General features: G+C 38.7%; 2 protein-coding genes across 6 annotated transcripts in view; one reads left to right on the top strand and one right to left on the bottom strand.

The window, feature by feature from the left end:
• The window catches only part of Mgat2 (alpha-1,6-mannosyl-glycoprotein 2-beta-N-acetylglucosaminyltransferase), a 392,506-nt gene that overhangs the window by 106,897 nt on the left and 263,036 nt on the right, over window positions 1–22,573 (bottom strand). For all 5 annotated transcript variants that reach the window (XM_065220140.1, XM_065220138.1, XM_065220141.1 and 2 more), the window contains one exon: window positions 19,609–19,772. In XM_065220140.1, coding sequence (XP_065076212.1) covers window positions 19,609–19,772 — 164 coding nt within the window. The remainder of the gene's footprint in view (window positions 1–19,608; window positions 19,773–22,573) is intronic.
• LOC135699808 (uncharacterized) lies at window positions 423–19,590 on the top strand. Its single transcript, XM_065220155.1, has 3 exons — window positions 423–712; window positions 12,326–12,440; window positions 18,932–19,590. Exons 1-3 carry the CDS (start codon window positions 645–647, stop codon window positions 19,502–19,504), a joined length of 756 nt encoding a protein of 251 aa, XP_065076227.1. The 5' UTR covers window positions 423–644; the 3' UTR covers window positions 19,505–19,590.

The following is a 22,573-nucleotide window of genomic DNA, read 5'->3' as shown; positions in this document are numbered from 1 at the left end:
CGAACGAACGTGAGCGCCAGTAGAAGCCTTTTTTCCGTTTAGGAGAAGCAATGTCACACAGGGTGAAGAAATAGCACCGCATCGCATCGCACCACACCGCGACCGGATTGAATGGCGCAAAACTTTTCCAAAAGCTCTCTGGCTCACTGATGGTGTGGGTGGGGGTGGTGGTTTCTGGATCCTGGAGCATTGTTAACCCTTTTGCTGTGTTACCCCCGCTGGCTTCGAACGACCCTGCTTTGCCGGCAAATAATCAAACCGTTTTTGCTTATTAGAAGCTCGGGGGTGTGCCACGTGGCTTTTAGGATTTCTGTGGGTTGAGGGGTGGTTGAAAAAAAAAGAGCAAAGCAAAACATAAATCGAATACAACCAAATTATAAATACCAACTTCGTACACGAGCGAAAGAACGGGCACCCAAAAATCGAAAAAAAGCAACAGCGTTAAATCAAAAAATAATAATGAAACAACGGAATTTTTTGCGGGGAAAAAGCCATCGCGGAAAATCGCTCTCCATTCGTCAACGGGCCGTTAGCCCACGCGGATCTCCCAGAGTGTTCCGTCAGTGTTAAGAAACGGTGAATTGGTGATTAACGGGGCCGAATTATTGGCAGTGTGTGGCAAGCTAGGTTTACGACCAGCTGCGATGAATGTGATACAGTTTAAACTACCAGATGGATTTCAACCGAAGTCGAAAGTCTACCGGAGGAGAAAGTGAGTTCGAAGCGGCGCAAGGGTTGAGGTCGTGTAATTGATTGGAGAGCGAGGTGTATTTGTTTTACAATTAAAATCATAAAATGTAATACAACTGTAGGTTATACAATTTCTTTGCTGTCATAGATGCGAACCAATTCATCAACGCGTCAAACGTCAATCTTATGTTCCCTTTCATTGTCTGTGTGTGATGGTGATAATCGATGCAATAGCTTAATGTGATCAGAAACTATATGATTTTCAATCGTCATATTACACAGCAATTCCATGAAAAAAGCACCACCGAAAAAAAAATGATCTGATATCACTCAATCCCTGAATATTTGTTTCTTATAGAAAAATCCGTATTTTTTTTATTTCACCCTTAGACCTTCCTGGGTAAAGGTGGGCCAAAAAATTGACATTTTACCTACATACCCAGCTTTTTGAATACTGAACCGATTTTCAATCTTTGTTCAGAAAATGAATGGATTTAAAAGACCTATGTAGAAAAAATATAATCAAATGAGTTTTAATACGCATAAACAAAACAAAACCTGTTTTTATGGACTTTACAGTGCCGAGACCAAAGACACCCTAGTGTTGTATTTTTTAAAGCACAAGCTTTTTACTTAATATATCAAAAATTCAGAAAAGCGTTTTCTTTCGTTTTTGAGATATATATTTTTGAAAATATTAAGTTTTTTGTTTTGTTTTTCTCAAAACTACTATGCGTCTCCATTGTTTAAAAATGACTGAACTGCCATGTCTGCATTAATTTAAAATGATTGTACTGAGGAGTTAGACCTTCGTGCATAACATACCGAAAATTCAAGAATGTTGTTCTACCTGTTTACGAGATGCATTTGATGATAATACATTATTAATTTCTACTAAAGCCCTGTAAGAGAGATAAATATTTAAACAAATAAATGTTCAGAATGTTAAATTAACGATCAAAACTCTTCAAGATAGACGCTTGCATCCCGATGTGAATTCATACCATGATTTATTTATAAAAAATCTTTGTGATAACCCTAACAACGAACAGTGTTAGTTGATAAAATGTGAACAATGCCCAGGAATACAAGCTCTTTCTCCAGAACTCATTACAATTCTTTGTGACTGCCCAGTGAGCATGAGCATGATTGACCGCCCACGGATGCTACTCTGTTATTGCCAGATCAGCTATAATTACACAAAGAACCAATAGACGATGCTTGGGACTAGCAATAATCTTCAATGTGTAAAAACTGGTGATCCGGCCGCGCCCGAACACAGGTCCAGAAAGGAGTGGGTAGGAATGTGTTGACGTGACACTCGCTTTGATGGAAGCCGAGAACACCTCTGCACTTAAGATAAGAGAGTTGGGTTTGCAGCAGGGTTCGTTTTGGTAAACGATAAACTGTCCTAACGATCATATAACGCGAAGGAGCTTGGGATTGAACCCACGGTCTTCTGCTCAGTAAGCAAAAACGTTTGACACTAGGCAAACGAGCTCCGTTTTACTCAAGTTGCTGTTGTTTCCATGTAGTCATATTAACAAATAATATATTGACAAATATCTAACGTACGTCATTTATTATATAAACAAATTTTTGTCCGTACCGTTCAGCCCGCATTATATCAGTAATGGTTTTTTTTTACAATAGAGGCCAAGGATAGATAAATTCAGGCTTGGGAGCGAACCCATGATCTTCTGCTCAGTAAGCAAAAACGGTTGCTTTAAGGCCACCGTGCCATTTACATCACACCAAGCTACTACCGACGATATATCAAGCCTGGGTAAAAATCAATTCAAGTAAAATGACGCCACCGAAAGCAGTTAACAAGCAATTTTAATATACTTATTACTTTTTCCGTACCGTTACACCCGCGTTCTATCTGATACGATCTTCTACAATAATGACCTGGCATAGATCTTAACATCATTTTCCGTCAAGCAAAAGTTATATTCTACAGAAAATTATGCTTTGCGAAACGAAAATTACACCTTTTCTAGCACACATCACACCACCGATCAATCAGATCGGCTCCCCCCACACAGCACCGACAAATCTTCACCTCAATCTGCTTTCGATCGACTCCAGCCGCACAATCACATGAGATAAACTTCTCATCCATATCACTTCATTTCTCCCGACTGGCACGCTCATCAACGATCAGCCACTGATCAAGCTCAAACAAGGGCATTTTATTCCATTTCCCCTTCAAACCACTCCGTGCACAAAAACAATGCTCATCGCAAAAACCCAACAATAGATTGCGGTCGAGTCACACCGGCAACAAAGGGAAGCAGGAGCACACCAAGCACGCAAGCAACAGGGGAAAAACAGCTGCACAAACCTTTCCAAACCAAATGATCGCGCCCGGGACACAAAACTAACAAAATGCGAGCACCGAAAAACTCCACGCCTACACAAAGACAGGACTCAAAAACAGAAAACAAAATAAAGGCACGCAGCGGAGCAACAATACAACCGTTCTCGAATGATACTCAAAGCGCACTCATAATTCTTTGTGACGGTCCAGTGTCGTATTAACGGTAGGGTGATGATAGGCTAAAGCCAGGGCACCGGCTCAGAGATAACAATCACATCCTTCTCAATAATGTGTTTCCAGAAATAGATCGTTGGTTATTTTTGTATTTGTATCGAACACTAAATCTTTGAATACTTGAAACAATAAAATCATTCAAGTTGATAACATGAAAATAAAACTAAAAACTCTCACATTTACTATCAGAATACAGAAGAACTTTAGGGCTGTTAGGTTGGTAACGTGGCCTAAATCTCTTGATCCGTGGGCATTAGAGGGATGCAAAATTTGAAATTTTCGCTCCACAATACTTAAACTATTCCAAATCGGATCCTGACTAACCTCTCAAAATTTGAACCCATTTGGTGAGAAACTGAGATCGCACAAACCATTTGAAGTTTGTATGGGAATTACTATGGTAAAACCAACATTTTTGTTCATGTCTATCTAATAATTCACCATATCGGTCTGCTTCAAAAGCTTTCAACTTTACTTGTAGGAAATTTTCCCAGCTACAACTTTGCTGAAAATCACTTTTTGATTAAATGCAAGGATCGAAAGTTATCAATGGTTCAATCCGCTGATATCTTATGATCATGCTCAATCAACTGCTCAGCAGGCAACATTGGCGTTTCTGCGGCGTTGAATAGGACACAAAAATCATGGCTACTATGTCACACTGCAAAATACAGTGTTGCCTACAGAGCAGCTGCTTGATCATGTCATAAGTTTATCAATCTCTTAAATAATTAATAACTTTTTCCTGTCTCGTTTTACATAGAAATGATCTTGAGCAAAGTTGTAGCTGAAAAAAATTTCTATAAGAATGGTTATCGAACTGTTTCGCAGCTCAATATGGAAAAAGACTAGAAGGCAATGAACAAAAAGTTGAGATTTCCCATAGTAATTTACATGCAAACTTCAAATGGCTTGTGCGAAGTCTGTTTCTAACCAAATGAGTTGTAAATTTGGGAGGCTAATCAGGAACAATTTGAAACCATTTAAGCACTGTGGAGCGAAAAAGTCAAATTTTGCATCAGTCTAGTGGGCATATTTTCTACAGCTCTACGGTCTTCGGCAAAATTGCTCGGCTTACAAAGCACCAACTGTTTAAGGTTTCTGTTAGTTCTTGTCCCTACCGCCTAGAGTGCACTCGATTTTTAAATAGAGCGTCCTATGCAGAGGCTTTCTTGGGTAAAGTTGTGCATTTCATGATGATGAAAAATGCTGCCCAAAACATCAAAGATCTTTTATTTGTATTGCCGAGATATCAACAGCTGACCAGTTCTGCAAATGATTTCGCCGAGGCTCAGAACAATAATTGCCGAGACTCAGCTAACAAATTAGAATTTACAGAAATCTCAGCTGGCAAACACATATTTTGTAGAGATACCAGTAAAAGAAAATGCCGAGCAAATCGGCTGTTGGAGATTTTACCGTGCTAGACTGAGTGTGTATGATTCACAAAAAGCAGGCCTTCATAATAGAGAAAATACCACATTAAAGGCGTTTTCACATTTTTTTTCACGCATACAGGTGAGAGTCTAGGCACAGACAAACAGACGTAACACTTATTTGTGTATCTTCGTTCACGCATTTAACGGTTGATTTGAATATTATCGGTTCCGCGAACTACTCGCCACAGCGCTGGCATCGGATCACTTTGACGTTTCTATACATTTTGTAGAACTTTTATGCAATATTGTTAGAGAGTTAGCGAGAAGCCCGAGAGATGTCGTTACTGAGATACTATGTTTTCAAGAAAAACTTTTACAAAGAGTTACGTCTGTTTGTCTGTGGTCTAGGATTGCGATACGTTGGAGTTGGAATAAGATGGAGCAACCAGGTGGAAGGAAACCTACGGAGCATATCGCAATCATATATTGGTAATCCGTTTATTGCAGCTCAAAAAATCATGAACCGCTCTGTGATCTGCATTGAACTGTTTTCTGTAATGTTTACGTTTGGAGAATTTTTGAACTAGGTGTGTTTTTTTTTCCAATGCACTGTGACTAGAAATGCAAATGAAGCAAATGGGCTGTACTCAATGGCAACAAGGCTTTGATGCTTTTTGGTTAATTGGTTTCCCCAAGTTTGGGAATAATCCTCAGGATTGCAATAAATATCCACCACCAACTGCTTAATGAGTAAACCAGACTTTATAGGTTACTGATCATGAATATTGAGTACGAAATATTGATGAAAATTGATATCAACACTTCTATTAACGCCAGCGCCGGTGGTGTGACTGCTTTCTCACCCCAATGGGTCTGGGTTCAATCCCAGCCGAGGTCGGTGGGAGTTTTCTGAGGCATAAAAATCTCTGGTCACGTCTTCCTTCGGGGAAGTAAAGCCGTTGGTCCCGGCCCATCTGCACATTTGATTGCCGTCAATGAATGGCAATCGATGTCCGTCGGTGATTGGCACTAGATTGCGGAACAGAGACCGACGTTCAAAAAAAAAAAACTTCTATTAACACATTAGCAAGTATGAGGAGTCGTAAACAGATCTAGATCTAGATTCAGTTTAAATGTGTGTTAAAATAAAAGCAGGTTAGAAAAAGAAGTAAGGGAATTTTCGTATTCTCGTCAATCTAAGCAGCGTCCGCACTTCAATTAGCATTTTATGAGCATCACGCACATACAGTGTATCGCAAAATTGAGCGTACACCCTAGTAGAACAGTTTTTGAAACATTCTGAATAGATGTTTATTTTTTAATCTTGGGTGGTGTGTATATTATTTATCGTTTAAGTTTTGGAGTGTTTTGGAATAACCTGTATGAAGTTAGATATATTTTAGTAACACGGACTTAACTTTTTACCTAGTGGCGAATTTTAGTAAAATTAGTGGAATATGAATAATCTTTATTATGACTAAAAATGAGTTTAGTTCATTATATTTCAAGACATTAAGGTTTTTCAAGGAAATGGCGTTTTTCTCAAATAGCTCTTACTTTTAATAAACGCAACCAAATAAGCCCAACGCTGTACCACTAATTCATGAATTTATGATGGTTCAGCAGCCAGAAATTCAAAAACGTATCTCCTTAAATTGTGTTTAAAAACTGTTTGAACTGTAAAATTTAAGGACATCTGTACACTTAATTTTGAGATACACTGTATATGACGTGTCTATTTGTTTACATTCATCTGCTGCTTGTTTCTCTATCCATTCCAATCAACAGAATTGTTCGAAATCAACCCCATTTTGTAGTTCGTATGTTTCATTTGAAGAAAAATCTGACATAACAGGATTGCTCGGTCGTACAAATGTAATCAAATTGATGCTGAAAGACTAAAGAATCGTTTGAATACATCCAAGGAAGTGTAATGATGGGAAAATACAGAGAAATTAACGTTTAAATTTTGGTTGCCGAAAAAAGTCAATGGGTGCCCCAGCTAATATTTACCCTACCTATTTGTATATCATGCTAGAATTTGAAATTTGATATCAAGGGTGGTCAAGACGGCCCTGTGACGGTCGTATTGAATCATTACAAGGGGGGCGACTCTGGCGTAGTGGTTAGCATCCATACCTCTCACGCCAAAGTCACGAGTTCAAATCTCACCCCCGGACAAGTCACGAATGACCCAAGAGTGTTAAAGTGACTATAATAAAAAAAAAAAAAAAGAATCATTACAATCCAAGCAATGGCATCAAGGAAATCGGTGCATGATGGATTAGGTGGAAATAGAAGCACAAGAATGTTTAAGCTTATGAAACATTAGGAGAGCTAATTACAGATCATTCGGATGAGATCCTTTTCAGTTATTTGTTTAAATTTAATTAAACCTTTACCTAATATTTAGCGTCTCAAAAAATTATTTCAGCAGCTTGGCTGCTTGCTGGCTGCCGCTTTATGTTTAAGACGTGTTGATCGGGAATCCATATCAAATCCTTCTGAAGAGCACTTGTGGTCGACGTCTGTGAAGTCATTGATGATATAAGAAGCTCGGTGGCCTAGTGGCGACCGATTTTGCTTACTGAGCAGAAAATTATGGGTCCATTCGTAAGCTCCTCCACATAATAGAGCTTTGGTGTGAATCGGATTTATTCTTAATTTGAGATAAAGCGTATTCAGTTGGAGGAACGAGTTCGTTAAAGAAATAATATGCGAGTTTTAGGAAAGACGTTTTGATTGGAAATCTATAACAAATTCATCTCAAGAGTTGCTGTCATCGTAGTAACAGCAAGTTAAACAGGAACGTGGTCGATATTCCTTTGGTTTGTTTTTTCCGTCGATCTTGTTTTCCGTGCTGAGCACCAATGCTACCGACGTGCCAGGAAGGCAGCTCCCACACCTGGACCCTACCTATCGACCCATCAACTCATGAACCGGGGACCAACGGCTTTACTTCCCATCCGAAGGAAGGCGTGATCAGAGATGTTATGCCTCAGAACATCCCGGCGGCGCCGACTGGGATTGAACCCAGGCCTGCTGGGGTGAGAGGTAATCACGCTTATCACTACACCACCGACGCCGTTCAGGAACGTGGTCGTAATTGTTTTTTAAATAAGGAGCTTGGCAGCCTTGTGATGACCGATTTTGCTTACTGAGCAGAAAATCATGGGTTCAATCCCAAGCTCCTTCACATTATAAAGTTTTACTTTAAATCGGATTTCATTCATAATATGATATAAAGCGTAAAGAAATTCGATTTAAGGGCCGGGTACGTAAAAGAAGTAATATTTGAGTTTTAGAAAAGATGTGTAGATTGGAAATCGAAATCAAATCCTTCTCAAGAGCAGTTGTTTTCGCCGTCCATGTGGTTACCCCAAGGATAGCAACAAGTTGAACGGAAACTTGATCGTGATTGTTTTGTGAAATAAGGAGCTCGGTGGCCTAGTGGCGACCGATATTGCTTACTGAGCAGACCTTGGATTTAATTCCACGTTTCTTCGCGCTATTGAATCGTTAGGACATCAATTCAGCATATTGTTTACCAAAACGAATCCTGTTGCAATCCCAACCTTTTTATCCAACATTCTAGTGATATCTCGTGGAAGTGCAGAGGTGTTCTCGGCTTTTATTAAAGGGAGTATTACCCATTATTTTCTTGACCAGCATTCGGAGGCAATAACAGAGTTTCATCCACGGGCGATGAATCATGCTCATGGTCATGCTAGCATTGAAGTGTTAGCTATTCACGCATAGATTCATTATACTGCATGAACTCAAAAACTTTGTTCTGAAAGTTTGGAAAAGCGTTTGGAGTGAAAACCCAAAACTTGATAACTTTAAAAAAAATATAACTCAAAAACGAAAAGTTAGAACTGACAAGATGAATTAACGACTTCGTTCGGATTCAGGTCGATGTTTTCAATTCTTGTTAGTCTAAACTTTGTTAACTTATTTGGAGTACTCTACTTTTGACGAATATGAGTAGATCCTTCTCAAATTTGGGTTACTTAGAAATAGTATGTGTACCGTTTCGACCCCTCCTTTCACGCAAAGATTAACATTTTGCCGGCGGTATTTTTCAGTGGAGTGAAAGTGTAAAAAACGTTCCGCTATGTTTCCCGAAATTCGACATTTGCTATAGGAGTGAACAGCTGCAATTCGTCAACGCGAATGGTTTTACCAATACCAAAACAAAGTTATCAAATACAGTTCTTAGGCCATACTTAAGAATACGTCTCAAAATTATGTTCCTAAAGTTCGGTCCATAGTTATAAAGCGCTAAAAGCGTGAAATCTTCTTAATTTTTAATAATAATGAAAAGTGTGATTTTGATATAAATATTAGGCTAGCATATTACAAAAAGGTAAGTCTATTCAATTCATGCAATTATCAAATTTTTTTATGCCTCCCGAAGCGTAGATTTTCGTTAATGCAATAATACGGCAAGATCATGACACCTAGAAATCGAAAAATAAGATAATTCCACTAAACTTTTTATTTGAAAAAGAGCAATAAATGTTCAATATTTGTCCCAAAAATAGTCAATTGATTTACGGGTTCGAATTTTGCAGCAGATGTGGTATTAGTTTTTCATAATTATTGTGTCTTATTGCTGAATCAACTAGTTATTTGCTTGATAGACCGAAGTGAGGGGCTAGGCTGACATTACATCCCGTAACCCTATTATGTTTTATTTGAACCACCTATCCTTTGGATTTACTTAGGGGAAATGACGGCTTCGGCATGACAGACTATTTTCGGCAACCCAAATTGAAACACTATTTTCACTGGATTTTCTTACGAAAACACTTCGCTGAATGCATGCAAACGATTCTTTATGCTTTCAGCTTCAATTTGACTATATTTTTACCACTGAGAAAAAGCAATCTAGCAGGGTTTTCTTGAAATGAAACACACGCATTACAAATTGTAGCTGATTTCGAGTTGCCGATAATAGAACAGCAGATTTACATGCAGTTCAAATGGAACGGTTGCCGAAGAAAAACTGGTTGCCGACAATACTCACTCTCACTAGAGAAGATTGGAGCTTTGTGAAAGCGTTTCAAAACAGTTTTTGACAATTCTTTCGACTGAAATTGTTAGAGCAGCTGGCAGCAAAAGATTGTAAACAAACCAATACTGCATATGTGTGCGTTCCATAGAGAAAAAGGCTATAGAAAGAAGGTCGCTGCTTAGGTTGCCGAGAATACGTAAATTCCCCTACTTGAAATACTATTACAAACAAAGACTTGAACCGATTGTTTCATGTGGGCTTCCACGGAACTTCTTAGAAACTTAAAACTGCTTAGAAGTTCACCGTGAACTTATTCGGAACTTTGATACAGCCATTTTCGCAGCCTTGTCTAGAGTTCCTAAGAAGTGACCATGGAACTCTTATCCAGCATGAATACTGCGTAGAAGCGCCTCTCGGAACTTATTTTGAACACCACATGGTGCTAAGAGTACGCATGAGTAATTTTTGGAGCCTGAAGTTGCTCGTGTGCTTCCTTTAGTTTCCAAAGCAGAAGAACAAGTTTTGTCGAAACTTTATTTGGGCAATATGGAACTTGAAAGTGGGTTTTATCGTGGAATGCCGAACTTTTGATAGCTTGGGAGATTCATTGAATTTACCCAGGATAATATGCATTACAAGTTGAAGTCATCCGAGCATATCTCGATACCTTAAATTGGTATGGATAAACCTGACATAAGAGGTAAAATACCAAAAAAATATTACCAAAAAAATGTTCCCACAATAACATTCCAATACGAAATTATGATAATGCAATACCAAAACAATACCACACAGGTATTCTTTTGGTATCCAAATATCAATGTTTGTTATTTACAGAGTATTTTGCATGTAATTTTTTCGGTCATGCTGATATATATTAGTTATTTTCTCCTACTCGGGCACTTATTATAATAGCTTAATTATTTATTAGTTCGTTATTCATAGAACAATTTTGATGTATTATTTTTGGTATTTTACCTATTAATCAAGCTTAGATTGCCAGTTATGCTGAAATTAAAACTGAATTTGGTATTCATTATGTCCTGCTCGAGATGCCTCCAAAAACAGTATATTTTTCAAGCAAAGGGAAAACTATTTTGAAAAATCATTTCCTAACCTCAAGAATTCGGTAAAATCTTGAAAGCACAAGATTTGTAGTTCAAAATATAAGCCCATAATTTTTTAGCCTATTGTTTGGATTGAATAATACTTATTAGATCCCGTAACCTTACTATTCCTCGTCGGAATTAATGCCTTCGCGTAAAATTCCCATTTTCTCACTCAGGAAGTGATTGTGATGTGATTTTCTCGCTCCACACCTCTACACACAGTCAGTTTCTATTATTATGCATAAAAGCCACCAGGGAAGGAAGGATATGGAAAATTGAAACTTTACTTCTAGCACCAGTTTGCAACTTACGACAGCAGGCCAAAGGCGTGAGCATAATGTCGGCAGTCAACTGTGCCGCCCCCTCCCGTACTCGGTCGGTCAGAGTTCGGAAAGTCAATTTAATTTCCTGGCGCTTTTGCACTTCCGACATTATGTGTGTGTGCAGTAGTGCTTGCTCGGTTGTACATTTCCAGGGAGATTGGGTATCCTGCCTCGAAGTTGAATTATGTGGCGTTGCTGGTAACGGGTGGTCACGGTCAAAAATTACCGCTTCCACCAGATTCTGAATAACCTCCTTATATAACTTGAATTCAAGCTCGTTCTGGACAGTTTTGGGTTGATATTCGGATGGCTTCAAGATGGCCAATTTTTTTCTCAGATGTACCTCACCAACCTGACTTTCACATAGGATCCAGTTAAAACAGAGTAGCACCTTAGTGAAAAGATAGAAATGGGAAAAATCGCTTCTATAAACACTGCTCCATGTACTACTCGGGATTGCTGGTTACCAAAAGACGCGGAAGCTGCTGGAAGTTCGCTTTCACATAAAATTCCTCATCCGTCACTGATCCATCCATGGTCCATTTTTGTCGCGAACACCCTTTATTGGTATGTGTGCGGCTACCAAGTTTCAGGTGTTCACGCTCGCTGGTACCAGCTCGGGTGAATGCGAGCGGTACCTACTATTCCAACCAGCGAAGCGCGAAAAGTTTTTCGATTTATGTTTCGATATTAATTTTTAATGAAAATTAGATGCAACGTGGTCGTGTTGCGGGGAGAGGAGATGCAGTTTCCTTTTCAATTCCCAACAGATAGCATACCGGATCGACCCCAGGATGCATGTGGCAATAAATCGTACGGGTAATGTTATTAGTGAACCGAAAGTTTACCGAATTAATTATAATCATTCGAACGTGAGGATATGCGGTATATATGATTGCACTCGACGCAGACAGTTCGAATATCGTAATTGATTTGACAGAATCAACAAGCATAGAATGCTGAGTGCTGATTTCGAAATGATTCGTAGAAACTCCGCAGAGAACTGCATCCCTGCAGGGTAAATTTTCACAGCAGCAGTAATTATCGCTTTGGTTGGTTCCTCCAGCGCGGTGAGAAAAATAATTAAAATAATTGCAAAGCTTTCTCTAGCTTTCGTCGCTCAATATTGGTGTTTGTACTTAAACACAGCAAAGACGACGACGAAGACGAAGTGCACGCTTGGGTGGTTTGAAACCACCGTCCTCGTTGTCCTCGTTTCAACTGATTAAGTCCCCTATTTTTCACAGGATATCCCGCTGCGTGTGGATCTCACCGGATACGCTGTTCACACTGTGCGAGGTTGTGCTCCGGAAGCTGCTGCTGCCGGTCGTTCCACGGCAAAAGTTCTGGTCCACCGTTATTGTGAGTATCAGTGGGTGTATAAATTCAGTCATTCATTAGTTTTGTACTGTGTCAGGGTTGTTAACGTTGATTCAATGTTAACGTCGTGTGTTGATGGATGTTTTTTTTTCAGCAGAAATGCCATAACACATTTCTTAATTTGCAGCTTCGCAATTTCTTTAAATTCGCGAAAAACATTGAAATCTTGATATTGTGTTTTATGTACATTAGGGTGGGTCAAGTATGTATGAAGGATCACGAACCTCTGTTCCCCACTGCTCTCCTGATGTGTATTGAGGTTCCTAACAAGGTTGTCAAATTTGAACAAATTTGGTTATGATCTGAATTTGCGGGAATTTTGTACTGGAAACGAAACAAACCTATTTATTGCCAAAAATTCGAATATTGCTCAAATTTCTCCAAATCTCTGAAAAAGATTGTCAAAGACTGCAAATCGATTACACTTCTGAGAAAGAAGATGTCAAAGACGCTATCCAGTACCGTACCGTCCAGCATGTACTAATTTTAGTACAGGAAGATATTCAACTCCATATCTTCCAGCTTGCATCTTAAATCAAATTTTGCATACATTCCGGCAGAAATGGGTCAAATGTGCTAAAATTATAATGTTAATTGTTTTAACGAAAAATTATATTCCAACTACAAAAATATGCTGAGTAGTAATACAATCCAAAATACCAGATCATATATAGGCATCTAGCCTGTTATAGAATAACAATGAATGCCATTTGAACAATGACAATGAAGTCTGCACATTGTAGACGAAATACGAAACATTGAAGACGAAATATGGAAACTACTAATCCTTCCCTTTTTCTTCATAATTAGTTAATTGATTTACAGAATCCACACAAATTCAAAGAGATCCTTATGAGGTGGAACAAATATTTGCTGGATATGAATGCTGATTAAAATTTTATTAAAGTAATTCATCCAGTGTATTCAGGAATGTTATAAGAAGACATTTCTATTAGCAGGCAGTAAAACGAACCGATCTGTTCAAGAGTGCGAAAACGAATGACATATATTTCTTATCTATCTACATACAGCCTACTGTGATAGAATGATAGGTGTAGCTTCAATCATGGGTTGCTTGTACTCCTTCAATTTCAACCATTAAACTGCATGGCTAATTGTTTCAAAGTTGTCTGGTTGATTGTTTTCTTCCGAAATTTCTTTTGAGAAGTCTTATATTCTCGATACAAATAATGCATTGCCCACTTAGAATCCGTTCGGATGAAATCACTCATATCTCGGGGATGGAATGACATACGAAAATGGTAAATGGAAAATGATAAAACAAAGATATTTTATTATAGTTTAAAAAAAATACCATTACAATTATGTCTCTTTATTTCTGACGTACGAACTTTCCTTGTGATACCCACCATCAAATGTTGCCCACCTGTAGTATCAACCTCTTTGGCAAGTTTGTCCCAAAATCTGGTCACCTGTGCAGTATCCCGAGCCGTTTTACCAGTCTTCTTGAGCTTCCGCTTTATAATTGCCCGATATAATTTGGCAGAATTGGGCGGATTTAGGTTCTTGTCCATGATATCCACCCCATAGTCACGGTACCACTGAACAACCTCCCGACTGTAGTCGACCTTTTGTCTTTCGACATTTTATCCTACTACTTGAAAAGTTTTCATTGCCCAAAATATTTTTTTTTCAAATCCGGGATCTTCCATTTTTTTTAAATCTGAACATTCTTGATCATAGGGTAGAGCGCTACTTCGTAGTAATCGCCCATTTCCGTTATATCGATCAGAAAAGATCAATAATATCAATGATTTCGTTAGTTCATTAGCTACAGCATAAATCCTATAGGAGCGCATTGTATGAATATTTACGCTCATTGTTCTCAAAACAAAAGGAGCGCTCCTAGCGAATCCCCCTTTTCTACGTTTATCCGTAGGACGAAGAAAATCTAATGGCGTTTCAATGCATTAGGACGGAATTGAAACTCGTAGAAACGAGATTTAAAGGGCGAACACGAAATTATTGCGACACATTCAACAGGGCATAACTTTTTACCATTGGGTAAAAATCAACCAAATTTTGCACACTTTCTCATTGATGTATATTGTGTACATGCTGTCAAACTCGAAGTTGTGTTTTTCGATTCAACGAAAATGGAGGTGAACCAACGCGAGTTGAGAGAACAAATTCTTTCCAAACACCTGGAATTTCCTGACCTGTCGCACCGGCAGTTGGGAAAAATGTTGAACATTCACCATTCAACCGTCTCCAGAGTGTTGAAGCCGTTCCAGGAGCGGTTGACGTTGGACCACGGCAAAGGAGCTGGAAGAAAACCGGGACCGGAGAACAAAAAGACGGAGGGAAAGGTGAAGCGGATGATTAAAGCAAATCCCAACGTCTCAAGCCGTGATTTGGCTAAAAAGATCGGCATGCCGCAGAGCTACGTCCAGAATGCAAAAAAGAGAGCTGGACTACATACATACAAGGTACAGAACTTCCCAAACCGCGATGAGCGGCAACAATCGACGGCTAAAACTCGGGCACGGAAGCTCTACGAGAAGATGCTGACAAAATATGGCTGCTGTGTGATAGACGACGAAACGTATATAAAAGCCGATTTTAAGCAAATTCCAGGGTTTGAGTTTTTCACCGGCAAGAGCAAGTTCGATGTGGACGACAAATTTAAGAAGAAGAAAATGTCGAAGTTCGCCTCCAAATATCTCATTTGGCAGGCCATCTGCTCTTGCGGACTGAGGAGTGAGCCTTTCGTGACAAAGGGCACAGTAAATGGCGAGATCTACAAATCTGAGTGCCTCGAGAAGCGCCTTTTGCCGTTCTTGCAGCAGCACGACGAAGCTCCGCTATTTTGGCCAGATTTCGCATCATGCCACTATTCTAAAAGTGTCCTGGAGTGGTATGAGGCCAATTCTGTCCATTTTGTTCCAAAGGACATGAATCCGCCAAACTGTCCGGAGCTGCGCCCGCTGGAGCAGTACTGGGCAATAATGAAGCGGGAACTTCGGAAGAGCAAGAAGACAGTCAAAGACGAGAAGGACATGTTAAGAAAATGGAAAAAAAAACTGAGAAACTGGTACCGGATGACACTGTAAAGACTTTGATGAAGGGCATCAAGCGAAAATGCGTTCAATTTTACACTCAAGGCTCCATCGATTAACTTTTCTTTTGATTTTTGAAGTAAATATATGTATAAAACTACCCTAAAATTTTGGTTTGATTCTAAACATTATAAGAAAATTGGCATGACATTTTCGGTGTCGCAATAATTTCGTGTTCGCCCTTTAGAATCAAGAAGCAGTGTTAGATTTTAAACAATATCTCCACAATTTGTGACTCTTTATCAAATCTAACGGTTCGTATGGAAAGGTGAATAAATTTAGAAGTCATCGGAAATTAGATCAAAAACCCTATTTCTTAGTTTTAGATTCTTTATTATTTCTCATTATTCTCATATTTGTTAGTCACAAATATTGAAACGTATATTGTTGGTCCTAGTCTAAAGACATGTCCACAGAATATTGAAAATTATTTAAGGCCCTATTCCTTAAAATATTTTGTTAGTCAGTATTGTTGAAAAAATGTCTTGGTTAAAGATGTCAAATATTTCTATTTGAGTTCAATATCTCACTTATAATTCAGCCAAATGACTCATATAGACCAATTGGGGGGAATTGGCAAGTGTCTACTGCTCATACAAATTTCAAATAAATTGTATGGACAATTGTCTACGTAGGGGTAGCGGAGGTGCCTAACACCTCTCAAAAATAGTCTAAGGCTGTTCCATTTGGTAGATATTCACTTAAAGTTGACGCTTCGAAAATAAATTATAATGTTCGAAAATCCATCTATTTATTTTGTCGTCAATCAGATGTAGACCATTTTTTACAAGTTACAAGTCATGTGTTAAAATTACGAACAGAATTAAAGTACTGCTTTAATCTGGTTTTTGTCATTATAAAATCAAAAGCTTCACTATGTTTATTGTAAGCAGTCATAATTTGATTTAGTGGACCAAATTTGGCATAATTTGTGCGATAGTGATTTGTAGTAAATATATTTCGAGTTCGCAGTTGCCGAGAAGGTATGTAAAAATTAAGCTTTGATAAAAGTTCTACTGAGTCAATTCGATGCGATACTATATCGTTCACAAACGAAACCATTGCAAATTCACGACGCGCTTTCAATGTTTGAATGTTGATGAGCATGCAGCGCGCTTCATAAGATGGAAGAGGAAATCTTGTCCAACCTAATTTACGAAGAGCAAATAGTAAGAATTGCTTTTGCACTGATTCTAATCGTTCCTCATGCGTGAATGAAAAAGGTGACCAAACTATGCTGCAATATTCAAGTATTGATCTTACATATGAAATGTACAGTGATTTTATTGTATTCGATTGTGATTGAAAATTGTAACTGAATCAGTGACAGTGATTGAAATTTGTAACTGAATCGTTTGATAAAGCCAAGCATATTATTTGCTTTGTTGATAATTGTATTATAATGATCAGTGAATGCTAGTTTTGAATCAATTATAACTCCTAAATCCCTAACTCGTTCACACTTTTCTACTGCCTGATTTCCTAATATAATTGTATTTTCTGGTTTGTTTCTTTTTCTACTAATAGCTATTGATTTACATTTTTGAACGTTTAGTTGCATGAGGCTTTTGTTACACCAAACATAGAATAAGTTTATTTCAATCTGGTATGTCTGTATACCTTATTTCTTATTTCTAGAAAGAGCTTCTTGTCATCCGCATGGATTAATACTTTAATGTTTTTAAGAATAAAGGAGATGTCGTTTACAAATAAAATAAACAAAAGAGGGCCTGGATGCGAGCCTTGGGGGACTCCAGAAGTAACAGTAATAGGGTTTGATTTTTCACCTTTAAATCTAATTTGTTGGCGATTAGTTAAATATGACTCAAGCCATTGAGAAGTCCAGGTTCAATTCCTATTTTTTGTAATTTGAAAAGAAGCATGCGTATATCAATACGATCAAACGCTTTGCTAAAATCGGTATAGAGTGCTTCTACATGGTTTCCATTATCCATTGCAACCAAAGAATAGTTGACGAATTCAAGTAAATTTGTATTAGTTGATCGTCCTTTGAAGAAACCATGTTGCATGTTAGTGATTCTGTTTTTGATCTGATTGAATAGTTTTTCATTGACGATCGCTTTGAAAAGCTTTGGGATACAGGAAATAATAGCAATTCCTCGGTAATTTTGTATGTCAGATTTTTTGCCACTTTTGAAAATAGGCACTAGAAAAGAGCTTTTCCATGTTTTTGGGAAGATTCTAGAATCTAGTGACATATTGAAAAGCCAGAATAATGGAGCTGCAAGTTCCAGTGCCAGGCTCTTCATAAATACTGGTGGAATTCCGTCTGGTCCAGAGCCTTTGGAAGCATCCAAATTGTTCAAAGTTGCCATAATATCCTGCACATTAACTTGATTAACTTGTATATCACTACTACTCTCTGTTATTGATCGGTTGATTTTCGAGAAGGTGTATGTCAAAATTGATTTCTTGTCAGTCTGAAATAAGTCTGCTGGAATAGCAGGGTTATTTAAACAATTTCCATCTGTCATATTTAAGTGGAACACAGCCTAACCCTAAGTAGGTAGTTTTAGAACAGGCCGAAGTAACAAAATTATTATAGAATAAAAACCCGTTTTTTTCATGATTTAAGATACGTTTGAAAATCCAGACTGAATCTCGATTACTTTTTTAAAGGGGCTCATCTGTTTTTGTAAAAGAAGATCCAACAAAGGGTAATGTTTCCCCAACAATATAGTTAGTTTGCGTGGGAGTGCTAAGAGTTGCGACAAATTGACGTTTGAATCAAAAGCAGATACGTCCGTTTGAAAAATTAATCGAGAAATAGAGGTTTTCACGTCTGGTTGTATTGGTAGGATGTATGCGAGCGTGTTAGTAAATCCGGAGTGATTTAAGATTTGGGCGTAATTGCTTTTGAAAACAAACACGTCAATTACTGATTTCTCTTGAATAAAAGCTCAATCTCACAAACAAACTATACCAAATGATAGAGGAATCATTCCTCTACCTCATAGTGTTATTACTTTTCGAGATTGAGCTTTTATTCGCGAGAAATCGGTGATTGACGTATTTGTTTACAAATGCAATTACGCCCAAATCTCAAATCACTCCGGAAATATCCGAGGAAAATACATTACAAATCGATATCAAACTCATTTTGACAGATCTACTTTTATACATTTTTTAGGTTAGTCTGAGGAAAATAATAAACAACTTTACACGGCGTTGCTCCCGCTAATGTGCGTGCGTTAAATGTCACTAATCTCTATAGTGAAAAAAAAAAAACGAATTTCAGCAATGGACCATATGTCAAACGGGGTATCATCCTCCCAATTGCCCGTTTGAAATGTAACCATAATGTTGCTACATATACAAACTCTCAATCTTTCCCAGTCTTTTCCCCCACAATAATGGCATAACCCATTTCAGTCCATATTGCCGTACGAAACTGCCCGCAGCACCGTCTGGCATCAGGTGCAATGTCCGTGGGATTTCAACCGACATCAGCGTACCGTCGTCAACTATAGCAACCACTGGACGCTCCTATCGGCCAACGTCCAGCATCGGAACCCGGTGGCGTCGAATATTCGCATCGGCTCACTGGTCCGGAACAAAATTACTCAATTGCTGCTGGATTTGGACTACTGCAGTAGCAGTGGCAGCGACGGTGGCATGCCCCAGGGTTTCCACCAGCCGGTACGGTTCGATTCGCCCGTCCAGGACCCGTTCGAGCAGGAGGAAGAGCTTACCGACCAGTTTGTCGCCCGGTCTGCGGCGGCCAACATGCAAGCCTCGTCGGCAGAAGTGCATCCCGAGGGTTCCAGGTGCAACTGCTGCTGCAACTGTGGACACCGTAGCGATTGTAAAATATCACCCATCACGACGAACAAAGAACAGGCCGTCCAGCAGCTCATAGTCATGGGCCAGGGAACGACACGCGGTAGTTGTCAGGTACAAATTAATGATTCAATTCCCTGTGGCTGCTGTCAGGCGAAAATGTAATCTTTCACCGCGTGACCATACGAAACGAAGCCAATTCTCTCCGTTTGCTGCTCTGATGTGTCTGTGCACGCTTACGCTAACCTAAATGTTCGAAAAGTACTCACCTGCACTACTATTATCACAGAATCATTTTGTAGCGGACCGAAGATGTCCTCGTTTAGGATCGTCTGCAGTTCGTTGTAGCGGTTTATCATGCGAAGAATCTCACTGATGTTGGCCGACCGCTGTGCGCTGTCACCCAGACCTCCAACGTGGGTGCCGTTTTGACCTGCGGAAGCAAGGGAAAGGAAACGGAATACCGGAAAAACAAAGTTTAGAAAAGTTGAACGGAAAGTTTACAGGTAGTTAGGTATGTACATTTGTACAAAGGTCGTCGCCTAGCAAATTGGAGGTCACGGGAAAACGGAAAACTTGGTAATTGGATTTGTTTCGTTCCTTGATGACGATGATTATGATGACGATGATGGAACTGAGTTTTACATAATAAAATAGATTGATCAGCTCGTGGTGCGTGTTTCATTTGGGACAGCTACAGATGAACTTGGAAAGATATGGTCTAGGTAGTTGATTTGAATTTCATTGGGAAGGATAAGTTAATGTCGAGAAGAAAACTTTGGGATGTGTCATGGAAGTTTGGGGGCTTGCTCGCCCCCATCAGCAAAAAAACTGGGGTTGTATAAACCGTTCTATAGCATAATTTTCCTAGTAGAAGGGACTTTCATAGCTAATCTAAAAGCATAAATAGAGGTACCGTCTGATAATTTCAGTGCTTGGTACAGAAAACTGTAATCTGTGTAGGAAAATCCTTTTTATCACCACAGAAACACCCCGTTCCCGTTTTCTTATGCAAAATAATGAATGCGCATTCACAAAACACACGAAATCTTAAAAAACCATATTAAGATTTTTTTTTAATTCAATCAATAGATTAAAGATATACCGAGAATTAAATGGATGGATTTCAAGCTAAAATTTATTTATTTATTTATTTGTAATTCATCTGACATATGTGGTCTTAATGAATATGAGAATACATTTTCAAACCAGCTACAAAATTGACAAACTAGTAATTCTATTTTTAAAACGACCAGAAGTTTCGCCGAACTCAAAGAGATCCTCCACCACCGAAAAAGCTCGAATCATCGACGATATTGGTTTATTATATCCAAACAAAGTACGGTGAAATCTATCCTGTCGTAGTGACCGCTGCCGAAGAGGACGTTGAGCAGCACGGAAGTTCAACATAGAAAGTAGCCGGGGAGAATCGACTTCACCATTTAGCAACTTCGCCACGAATGTCGCCTGTTGTAGTCTTCGCCTTCTTTCAAGGGTGTGCATGCCCAACAGTCTACATCGATCGGGATAGGCAGGGAGGTTCAACGGATCGCGCCAAGGTAGATGACGCAGTGCTAGCCGGATGAATCGTCGCTAGACACGTTCAATCTTTAAGGTCCAGGAAACATCATTTGGAGTCCAAACAATAGAAGTGGTTTTGAGAATTGGCCGTACCAGCGCGCAATACAAGGATTTCAAGCAATGGATCCGTAAAATCCTTTGCAATTTTCGAAATAAAGCCCAACTGTCGATTCGCCTTGGCAATTATCGAAGTGTAGTGAGAATTGAACGTCAGTTTTGGATCCAGCACAACTTCGAGATCAGTAATCACTTCAACTCGTTTGTGAAATGTTGTTGAAAAATGTTCTGATCGCGAAATATTGATTATCAATACCAAAATTTCGCATAAATGTCCAACCCATTTTGTTTGGTGTGTGCTGCTGATTTTCAGTGTTGCCCAATGATTAGGGAACTTTCATAAATAACGTAGTAGTTGAGGGAGGAGAGGGGTTTCAGAAGTTGGGACCGGCCATGTGTTAGGTGAATGTGCAACCAAATTGTACTTGATTATGAGGACAGGGTTTGGGGAGAACGTTTGTTTCATGAAAGCAGTGATAAAATTATAACTTTTTGTTTATCAATTTTTAAAACAGTTTTTTATGAAAAATTGAAAAAAAGTTTATTGCAACAGCTTACGAAAGGTATTTCCTATCGATTGGTGTATTCGGATTTTAATTTCATCTATAAATGACAAAGCTTGTAGCATTCAAAAAATTACACCTTTTCGTGACGGTTGCAATTTTAGATTTTCGATTTACCCCCAGTACCTTCCCGTAAGACGTAGTCTACGTCAAAAATATATTGAAAGAAGGCACAACAATATTAATGCATAATTGATCCACGATATTCTATCATTTCTACGAGGGGGACGACTCTATCTACGATGCAGGAAATATTGTGTTCTGCTGTGGCTAGCTGCGCGTACGCTGAGTAGATATAAAGAAGATTTATCACGATTTTGATGATTTCCTGCAAAAAGATGATGCACAATGCAAGTAGATGCGAGAAATGAAAGAAGATTTTTCGAAGATTTATTCGCTAGTGTGAGATTTTTTGGGCATCTAGAATTGAGATTTAGATGTGTCGCCCCCCTCGCATTTCTACGACGTTTAGATATATATATTTTGAAATATGACTAACTCTGTATGAGTTTGAGCATTTTTAATTAAACGAAATGTTGGTCAATTTATTTTCTAATTCCTGGTCTTAAACTTTTTATTTGCCTGAGATTTTCACATCTATGACACAAATGTCATTCCCATATACTGTGCGTGAAGCCGAAAAATCTTGGTTCTCTGGTTCGATTTTACGTCAACATTTGACAGCTGCTGCAAATATTCGCAAATAAGCTCTGTTCATGCGTGATACGTTGTTAGGGAAGTTTTCCGCGATTGGCGGGAAGGATTTTGTTTAATATTTGTTGTGCCATAGGCGCTGTTTACTGTGTTTAACAGGAATTGTCGTTGCCTAAAAATGAAGTGCATTGTAATTGGATTTGATAACAGCATTACTACACCATTAAAAACTTTTAACGCGATATAATCATGCGGTACACATGAATTTAGCTTAAGAACGTGTTTTCAACACTAACACCATCATCATCGGTGACGGCTTCAGCAAGTACTAGTCTTGCCAGGGATGTGGAGATTTTAAATGTTTTAGATAATCCTCTTG

Source organism: Ochlerotatus camptorhynchus, unplaced genomic scaffold (genome assembly GCF_037179485.1).
Source record: "Ochlerotatus camptorhynchus isolate MF236.1 unplaced genomic scaffold, CSIRO-AGI_Acam_v1.1 ptg000116l, whole genome shotgun sequence".
In the NCBI taxonomy this organism is placed as follows: domain Eukaryota; kingdom Metazoa; phylum Arthropoda; class Insecta; order Diptera; family Culicidae; genus Ochlerotatus; species Ochlerotatus camptorhynchus.
The sequence above is the reverse complement of the archived record's forward strand: the minus strand, read 5'-3'. Positions and strand labels throughout refer to the sequence as shown.